This window comes from Tachysurus fulvidraco, chromosome 3 (genome assembly GCF_022655615.1).
Source record: "Tachysurus fulvidraco isolate hzauxx_2018 chromosome 3, HZAU_PFXX_2.0, whole genome shotgun sequence".
NCBI lineage: Eukaryota > Metazoa > Chordata > Actinopteri > Siluriformes > Bagridae > Tachysurus > Tachysurus fulvidraco.
This window is the reverse complement of record NC_062520.1, coordinates 26,959,942-26,970,399: the sequence shown is the minus strand read 5'-3', so window position 1 is coordinate 26,970,399 and position 10,458 is coordinate 26,959,942. Positions and strand designations below refer to the sequence as shown.

The following is a 10,458-nucleotide window of genomic DNA, read 5'->3' as shown; positions in this document are numbered from 1 at the left end:
CTGGAAAAGTGTTGGCTGGTTTCTTAATAACGACTCTGGCTGCATATAGGGTGGGAATTTGGCATTAACGGCATAAATCTATGGACCCAACCTTGTTTTATTAGTTCAGGTTGGTTGTGAAGTAATGTGGTGTGGGAAGTTTCCCTGGCACACACTAGACCCACTGTTAATACACATCAAGCTTTATCTAAAGGAAGCTTATTTGATCATTTGTTACTAATCGCTTGCATTACTTTATGGACACAATGTTCATATCTTCAATTGGCATGAATCAGCATAATAATGTAATTAAATGAATAAAATGTTGGTAAAATGTTCAATAACTTCAGCGTTGTTATGCAGAAGATAGACTTGTACCACAGTTGTCTTGATCACGACTTGTCCACAATTTGTTTAACGTCAGTGTTGTTTTATTAAACGTAAAAAACTTGTTTCCATACAAGGTAATCTTACAATCTACATTTTAAATTTGTTCATTTACAGCAAATAAATAAGTGTCACACTGGCACAGTGGGTAGCCCGGTCACCTCAGATCTCCAGGGCTGGTCGTCTGATCCTGAGCTCGAGTTACTGCATGTCTGGTGTTTCTAGACATCTTCTCGCTGTTTCCATATGGGTTTTCTTTCCAGATTCTCCTGTTTCCTCACACCATGCCAAGTAGGTGGACTGGCTAAGATAAAATGCAGTACAGTGCATGTATGGTGCCCAGTAATGAACTGGTTTCCCATCCAGAGGAGAGGCTCTGGAGCCACCATAACAGACCAGATTAGCAATAAATCTTAGAGCGTGCGTGAGAGAAAATTCAGAGCTCAGCTCTTTTTCCCTTAACCTTTGATGTAGACCACAATTGATGGATCAAAAAGTTGTCAGAAGATCCAAAATCCGTGCTCTATTTCCCTATTTATGGTACATTAGAGTGTGTTCCTGTAGCTACTGCCTGAACATCAGGTGTTCCAGTGAAGAGTCAGCCTTGGTCTAGTTGCTCATGGAGGATATGGCCACAGACCCACTGTGGATCAAAAGATAACTGTTGCCAAGTTTAGTGAATGTGCAGCTGAGACCTTCATCATTGCTGGCATTTTCAGATACGTGTCTTGTGTGGTTCAGGACAGTAAGCGGCTGTATTCGGATAGCGCAGAGGATTTCTTTACCCCATCCCAAATTCGGGCAGCATAGTGGAACCTGTGCAGGTATAAAAAAAATCCACATACATTATCACACAAAAACCACTACATGAGAATCCATTAAACTTAAGACTGCAAGCAACATTAAGTGACAACTACATGTTTCTATTAGCACTTAAACTGAAAATATGGTGTGACAATTATTTGTTCTATTTATAAAATAACATATTATTCAGATTTTCATTTCTTACTGGAACTTCTCAAATGGCTAAAAGCATTAAACTGTCTCAGTTATTAGCTAAAAGGCAAATAACAAAACAACAGCGTCTGGTTTAAGAGCCTTGGACCCTAATAGTATAACAGTTATTTATTAAAAAAAAAAATTCAGCTGCAATGATGCTTAATAATAAATAATAAATAGTTCCATCCATGACAATATTGAAGCTTTACAATACCTGAAAATTTTTTACTCATCTGCATGAACCGGTCACAACATAAATCTAAAATGTCTATTTATTCTGCATTGTTTGATTACCAGTTTTTCTCAGTGAGGATGGTGTGGGAGAGTTGATTGCGTGGCATGGCCAGGACTTGGCTACGCAGTTTGGACATCAGAGACGAAAAGCTTGGGTGGCCTTTGTAGCCAGGCAGCAGAGAGAAAAGAGGAGTAGATCCAGATCCTAGTGATTTAAACACAACACACAAAATCAGCTAAAGGTTGTTGTGTCGGCAGTGTTAAGAAACCAAGGCTGGAAATCAGTTTCAGATCAACAGAGAAGATCAAAAGAAAGCATGTGATGTTAAAACGTTATCTAGGGCAACTTTTATTTTAAAAAAAATTAAAAAATTAAAAGTGGCAGCAATGGCAGATTGATGGTGCAGAGCTTGGAACTCACTGGATCACTAATTCCACACCTTACCCTCTGAGTTACTACTGCCAATCTGATCACTCATATTACTGTCAAACATTCACCCATGAAAATATATATATATATATAAAAAGAAAAAATCTTCAGACCTGCTCTTGTCAAAGCGTCATCTCCATCATTCTCCAAAATTGGCAAAAGGAAAAGATTGACTTCATTTTCAAGGTAGTCCCGACCCAGTCCAGGGAATATATTACAGTCCAACATGGACAGCATGCCTAAGTATCAATACCACAACATCGGCAGAGTCAGTGAGCAAAGCATCGAATAATGATAAATACATTTTTAACAGGTCCAAGATACAGCTGCGCATCATTTCCACGTAACATGACACCTTAATAAGAATTTCTGGAATGTAAAAGTCAATGCTAACATTTATCTGTACAGAATCTTGTACAGAGATGTTAGAAGTGCTAAGAAGCTTTCGGCACGAACCTTTATATTTCAGGTGGGAGTGGGCCATGAGCTTGTCCACAACCATGTGCATATCTTTCAGGTTTCGGGGACAAAAATCCTCCCTTCTTGCTTTGTTCTGTAAGAAAACTACAAAGCACAGTGACAACAAATGTGCAGCTTGAGTCGTTTATTTATTGAAAAGAATAGGTTTCTTTGGCTCCATATTCTGGCAGTCACAGTCAGTATTATTGGCTTTTCTTTTACTAGTTGGATTAATCAAAATAAAGATGCTAGCCAGATTTGAATGACCTTTTACAAGTAACAGGATGCAAGGACACCGTAGCTGTCAGCTCATTTCTGACTTTTTATCAATGGCACCCGCACAACGTGGTAAACCAGACACGTCCTTATATACAGTAGGATAGCGACTATAGCCGATTCGCTTCGTGCACAGCGATTATATACACGCTTGTGATTGTATTAATGATGTTAACTAGCCAACTAGCTGGTCATACTTTATTACATCACCTTAGTGACCTTTTCTGATCTCTGGGCTGAATAGACAGCTTTCCCTAGCCTGGTGGACTCGCTGATGCATGTCTGATTACCCTGAGCTTTATATTCTAAAGTGACATTACAGTACACGGTAAGTTTTATCAGCTCGAGCCAAATTTTACTGGTTGACAAAATGAGCTGCTGCATTTAAACTCCGAGTGCAAGAAAAACAATTCAAGAGCATTAGTTATGCTAGGCAGGTTATGACCTGAGCCCGTATTCATAGTCATTTTTTTGTAATTTAGTCATTTGTAATAATCCTAATTTAGTATAAATATTTCTAACCAGGAATCTTATCTCAAGAGTGATCCAGGATTCAAGAGTGAACTCTGAGCGAGGAAATTATACAAAAACTTTGACCTTAGAGAGGAAGCGGGGCTGAAAGGTGTGACACGTTCTTTTGAAGACTGTGATTGGTTGTCCAATCAAAAATAAATAAATAAATAAATAAATAAATAAATAAATAAATAAATAAAAGAGCCTTTTAAAAATGATTGATTATGGGGATTATGTCTGTGACCGATCGTATTAGAGATGCTCTAACATCTGTATGTTACAAATGTAATAATTGTAAATGTAGATAGAAAATGTGGCATTTCTGCGCTGTGTCAGAGATGTTAACTAATATGATTGGTCACAAAAATAAACCACAGTCTAATCTGTAGCATCTTATTACCTCCCTATCGTTATTAAATTTTCCCCTGCTAAAGAGACTTTTAGAGCACTTAAAAGTCCTACTCACTACTCACATCTTTAAGGATGAAGATGCTTTATGAAGAACTTTTATCTTTACTAGGATCTTCTTTCATTTTAAGGGGACGTGCAAACATTTCTCTGAATAGTCACTAAGAGAAACTCTTAACAATGAGAATTTTTATGAATAAGACTTTGATCATGGCAGTAAAATAAGAACAAAGTGCTGATGTGATCTTGGTATAAAACTAGGCTTACTTAGGTGAGGATAGTATTCTGAACCATCATCTGGTCCTGATGATCCGACACTATCGTGGCTGCCAGATGGAGTCGAAGGCTTTAGCATCTCAGCGGTTTGTAGAAACCTAAATGTCAGCAGAAAAAATTTCATATGTTTTTCCACACGTTTTGTTATCCACAGGTTTATCTTTATAACATCTATGTTTGTATTAAAGACCTTTTTCAATGTTTCCATTATAAAACAAAAACAGATGTAAAAGAACATTTAGGGCCTTTTTACACCTGGTGACTTCATGTGTTTTCTCTGATCTTTCTACTCCCGCCCAAAATGCAAATATATTTTACCTCATTTCCGGGGTAATTGAAATGGAACACGCTTTGCTGTATGCGGGTTTCAGGATGCAATGAAAAAGAAGACAATAAATTTGTTACGACGGTTATGCTACAGCCCTGTTATGGGTTGGCACTCCGTCTATAGTGTATCCTGTCGATGACGCCTGAGATGGGCACAGGCTCCCTGTGACCCGAAGTAGTTTGGATAAGCGGTAGAAAATGAGCGTGTATGAGTGAGAGGGTTGTGCTACAAAAAACAGCATTTACTGTTTGCTGCATTTTCGCTGGCAGCAGCAGTGAGTTAAGACCCAACGAGACGCCTGGGTGAAAGATCACTTGCGAGTCACGTACTTCCGTTTGGGAGGAGTATAGCGCTGACGTATGTGGCTTGAACAACCACATTCATTTACACCTGTCCAGTTTCATCTGAAATGCGTCCAAGACCACCTCCTGAAATGGTTCGAGCGATCGGATTTATATCCGTCTTGAAAACGTTTCAGAGGGCATTTAGCTATCCCATCACAGAAAATACATGAAGTGACCAGGTCAAGCCCCTTAGAAACCTCAATAATTAGAAACCCACTGGTGACCATTTGGGCTTGATATTGGATATTATATAGCACAAACTATCTGAACCGAAGTAGTACACCATGTACACAAGCATTACGGCAATAAAAACAGCTTCTCACCTGTAGAGGTTGATGTCTGTGAACCAGTCCTGAACCACGATTACCACATGACACACAGTGAAGAGAAAAGCAGCTATCTGGAGTGACTGAAGACGTACCAGGAGACGGTGAGGGAGTTAAGAAACATACTTGTTACGCTGCTCATACATTAATGCAGCTGCTTTCGCATACAGTTTAAGGAAGAAATGTCACCCTTTTTGCAAATACAAGTGAGAAATAAGCTAATTAAATGAGATTGAACAAATGACAGAAATATGAAGGCTATTTTATCTTCTACTAGAGTTTTCACAGAAAGGAATCAAACACTCGGGACATCTCTTTTTTTTTGTACCTTTTCAATAATAGTTATTAATGAACAATATTTCCTAGTTATTACAGACTGACCTGCATCTCCACATACGTGTGTGGCAGGTTATACTCAGGCGGCAACTTGCGGTCATTGTTAATGAGATGGTCCAAGATCGAAGGGCTTAAAATTGGCTGAAAAAGAGCAAAGACAAACACGTCTACTGTTAATACTAACTCCTGTACGGTCATGTAGTCAGCCAATCACGTGGAAACAGAGCAGTGCATAAATTAAGGCAATTAACGGTAAAAAAAAAAAAAAGTTAAATAATGTTCACCTAAAACGTCAGAATGGGAAAGAAAAAACAAAGTACAGTAATACCTCGAGATACGAGTTTAATTCGTTCTGTGACCTTGTTCATATCTCAAGTTGCTTGTATCTCAAATCAATTCTCGCCATTAAATTAAGTGAAATGCCATTAATCCGTTCCAGCTCACAAAATTCCACTCCAGTTGTTTTGTTAAAAACATACAGTAATAAAAGAGAATGTTAAAAAATTAATAAACTGGTTTTACTATAAAGTGGATTATTTACCTTGGAGATCAGACGACTTGAGCTAATGGAAGATGCGCACGGAAGTTGAGGGAGGAGTAAACAGGCGGAGGAGGAGGAATTTTGTCTCGTACGTCCACTTTCTCACTACTGTACACTCTTAATGCTACTTTACACTTAAATGGAACTAAACTTCACTAAAATTAACGAACTTAACTGAAATTCTCTTAACGTAACAACTTAATTGCTACAATTTCTGTTTCCTTTACATTAATTTCACTTAATTTTCTTCATCGCTTTTCACTTGTTTTTGCCTTTTTTGTCAGTCTTTCCTCACTAACACCTGCTGGACCGGCTCGGATGTTCGTCTCTCACACATGGTTGTTGGGGATCTTTGTCTCGGTGGCATAGGCTCGGATGCTCGTATCTCAAAAATTTGGTCGAATCACAGCTCGTATCTCAAAAAATTCGTTTGTCAATGCACTTGTATCTCGAGGTATCACTGTATTTTCAGTCGTTTTGACCGTGCCATGAGTTTTGGTGCCTTGGGGGAGTATTTGAGAACCTGCAGGACCCCCCCCACCACATCAGTCTCTTGTTTTTTTACACCATTGTGTACAAACTTTAAAGGATGAAAGAGAAATGCCTTATTGAAGAGAAACTGTCATTTCGAGACAGCTGCATGACAGCAACAGGTGTGACCGTTGTGGTTCTGATTTATAAACTGACTGTTTAAAGCAGTACGTGTGATGTATAAAATATATACATCATATCATTTTCATCCTGGTCATCTTGAAACATCTATTAGCGGTAACATAAGATGATTTGCAGCTGAATCTTGACGTCAAACTCATCATCTTACAGCTCATCAGAGAGACTTTTCTTTACTTTCTTGGGACGAAACGAATCTATTGTGCCACATGTGATAAAATTGGTCAAATTTCACTGCGCATTAAACCCTAACCCTGGCTGGTCCTGCACATTTTGGTCCTGTGTTTCAACTAATCAGCGGCCTTTCCTGGGCTGACCTGGGTGAGTTACAGCAAAAAATATAAAAAAGGCTAGAAAGGGGGTTTGTATTATCAGTTAATCTTGGCTTATGCTTGACTGGAATGTAATAGACACCTCTGATATTAACAAAAAAAAGTTAAATCCTCTCCAGGACATAACCACTCTGAGTAAAGACCACATAGGAGAGGAGAAGAGAGAGAGAGAATACAGCAAGTAAAATTCCAGTATCACTCAATGGCCAATGAGAGAATAAAGCCAAGAATCTTGGATGAACCTGTGTGTCTAAGAAGATCACTCTCTCTTGTGTAATGTAGAAGTCGATTCCAGTCGTTTGATTTCCCCCTCGCTCTTTGATCTCCTGCGTCTGGGCCTTGAACACGTATGCCCTGCGCGGCACAAAGCACCGAACATGCAGTTAGATATGAGGAACTGTATTTTCCATGCGACGAGTATTAACAGTAACTCAATTTATAATAATCAGATTAGAAAAAATACTGAGAAAAAAAAATATGTCCACTGATTTTGCTACTCTGAAGAACAGCACAGATGAGGTAACAACCAGCTGTTTGACATTGTGATATTGGGTATTTCAATAGAACAACACTGCACACTGCCCAGCGTTACAGTTATGGCTATTTGGTTTACCTTTGGTCTTCTTCAGGCATATTGGCTGAGAGGAGAGACAGGATGGTGGACTTTCCCATCCCCTGGAGCCCAATAACTCCCACAACCAGCATGTCAGTCTGGTCTCGTAGGTACTAAGACAGAGAGAGACAACGCTAGAAATGAAGTTACATACAGATATATATAGATATATGTTTGTTTAAAAATGAGTCTACTATAATAATATACTAATAAACAATACAACTGACCTTCATCAACATAACATGTTGACATATTAAAATTAAAACTTCAATCTTACCTCCATAGCACTGTCGCACCAATTCATCTGGTCATCCACTAGTTTAATGCTGTGCTTCATTTTCTCAGGGGGGAGGAGCTTCGTCTGTCCAATCACAGCTGCCAATGAAAAAAAAGAAGAAAAATATTAAGAACAGCATTTGTCACGAGACATGCAGGAAAGCATTATGTATATTTATGTATATACATTATTTTTCACTTATATTTTCATATTTTATATAGATTTTTTATATACTTTATACTTTTTTATTTATCTACCTCCTTTTGGTATATTTTTTTAATCCCAAATTGCATTCCTTATGTTTGAAAACCCGACAGATGCAAAAAGCATTTCACTGCATGTCGTATGTGTATGTGACAAATAAAATTTTATTTGATTTGAGGTCTATAAGTGTACGACTGAGAGAAAACATCTGGCATCTGAGACAAACTCACGATCAACAGCACAAGTAGATGCAGCCGAACCCATTCCTCGATTCTGGATCTGATACACAGGCTGCGTTGGACGCTGACCCTCCCTCTCCAGCTTTGCTGCCCCTGAGCCAGACAGTGGAAGAGCAGCATCTGGTGTGGTCCCCGGTTTGCCTCCTTCATCTCTGGCTTTTATCAGCATAATCGGCTTCTCCAACAAAGAGCCGCTGACAGCAGCGTTCGACTTCGCCTGAAAGGGCATATGTTCATCAAAAAAAGAGAATTATGGGTGTGTGTGTGTACCGGTGAGTTCCCAGGATAGGGTGTGTTTCCACTATGAACCTAAACAAGATAATGCTCTGACTGTGATGAACATCAATTCATGCATAGGGAACGATTTCAACTCTTTCAGGTTGTTGTTTTTTCCCCCAGACTCACTCTTTCTCCTGGTGGTTTGGCCAGAATGATAGGAGTTTTCTGAAGAAGTGGACCAGACGGCTCCTCGCTTCCATCCTAAAGTCACAGCAGAAAAAACCCAAACTTACTGATTTAATATAACGCTCTGATGTAACGACTGAGTCCCTATAATAGATACAAACATACTCTTCGCTCCCGAGGGCCGTAGTCACGATCACGACTCGGTCCGGAGAGGTTTTGTCCAGGTGGTCCAGGCTCCCTGTCCCTGCGTCTACGTCTCCTCCGTCCCTGTCCGTACATCCCGGGCTGGCTGTGACCGGACTCCGACATTTTACTACGTTTACTTACAAACAGAAATGTAGCGGAATGAGTCATTCACACCGCGTATATTAACATACAAACCTTATTTACATGCCGAGGCAGTTACTTACTTGACAGTCAGAAGTCTAAACGTCTTCTTGCTCTGTGTATTGTTATTTACGCAGTGCGTAATTTATATATCCACTAGTGTTTTTTTACATTTCAACCATTTTAGTACGTACTTAATATATTAAAGAGTTCTATTTAAATATGAAATACTTTAAAATAAAAAAACAACCTTAGAGCTAATTAGCACGTTGTACTAGCTTACGGATGCTAGGTTTCCCTAATCCGGGGAATACGCAACGGACCAAAATAAAGCGATGGTCGTTGGGAAACATCGGCTGGGTGTTTTGGGTTCCGGACAAAATTTGGTTCGGTCAAGATCACAAATATTTGAATTAAGCATATGGCTATGTGGATTGGCTAAGGTGTGCGTGGTGCGTGTGCGTGGTGCGTGTGCGTGGTGCGTGTGCGTGGTGCGTGTGCGTGGTGCGTGTGCGTGGTGCGTGGTGCGTGTGCGTGGTGCGTGGTGCGTGTGCGTGGTGCGTGTGCGTGGTGCGTGTGCGTGGTGCGTGGTGCGTGTGCGTGGTGCGTGTGCGTGGTGCGTGTGCGTGGTGCGTGTGCGTGGTGCGTGTGCGTGGTGCGTGTGCGTGGTGCGTGTGCGTGGTGCGTGTGCGTGGTGCGTGTGAACGACGAATCAAATGAGACAAATGAATCAGATCGTTGAGCGTCATTCGCCAAAAAGAATCGATTCTTTCAGCTACCAAACGAACAGTGCTAGCTACGTCGTTTACTTTTCATTGAATGTGATAATATCTGCATAATAATTGTGAAAGGAATTAGTAAGGCATGTAAATGTGCACTGACAAATACAGTAGCGGTTATTATTCATTAAAATAGCTGAATGATTAGCTTCTTACACCCCAGGCCTGGCCTCACTAATGCTCTTGTATCAGGCATATCACCATAGTCATGCTCAAAGATATAGAAGAATATACCCAGAAGAATGGAGCTTATTACAACAGCAATGAGAAGATCAAATCTGTAACGTGATGTTTACCATTGTATATGTAATAAATAAATAAATAATAAATTGGACAATGTATGCAAACTGCTGCAATTCAGTTAGCTCTCGGACCATCACGCTTTACCGTGAGCTTGTTTTACATCATTCACAGTAACATGGTGTGAATGTCCATGGCATGACAGCATTACAAAACTGCTCTGAGAGACTAATAACCCTCAGAGCATCACACAACCAAGAAATTTGCTGCAATCTAGTGGCAAATGCAATAGCATCACACTTACACTTTCCCAGTTTAAATGTAGATTAAAGACATATCTCTTTAGCCACACATACACATAATGCATCCTATAAACTTAAAAGCACATTATCGTCTTGTGTTTGCTCATATTATGAACAGCAACTGTGCTAATTCTTCTTCACTTGCTTCTCTGTTTCTACCTATCCTGTGACATGCAGAGATTGTGTAAGCTCCAGTTGTGTTCCGCTTCATGAAGATACAGACCTTTAATGAGAA

General features: G+C 39.7%; 1 protein-coding gene across 1 annotated transcript; it reads right to left on the bottom strand.

Moving 5' to 3' along the window:
* Positions 1–392: 392 nt before the first annotated feature.
* Positions 393–9,401, bottom strand: smg9 (SMG9 nonsense mediated mRNA decay factor). The gene is made up of 14 exons (XM_027153644.2): positions 8,986–9,401; positions 8,741–8,897; positions 8,576–8,650; positions 8,162–8,387; positions 7,728–7,825; positions 7,451–7,563; positions 7,080–7,191; positions 5,341–5,436; positions 4,957–5,042; positions 3,953–4,059; positions 2,486–2,593; positions 2,143–2,268; positions 1,660–1,804; positions 393–1,182 (listed from the first exon to the last, which is right to left on the bottom strand). Exons 2-14 carry the CDS (start codon positions 8,882–8,884, stop codon positions 1,104–1,106), a joined length of 1,515 nt encoding a protein of 504 aa, XP_027009445.1. The 5' UTR covers positions 8,885–8,897; positions 8,986–9,401; the 3' UTR covers positions 393–1,103.
* Positions 9,402–10,458: the final 1,057 nt, after the last annotated feature.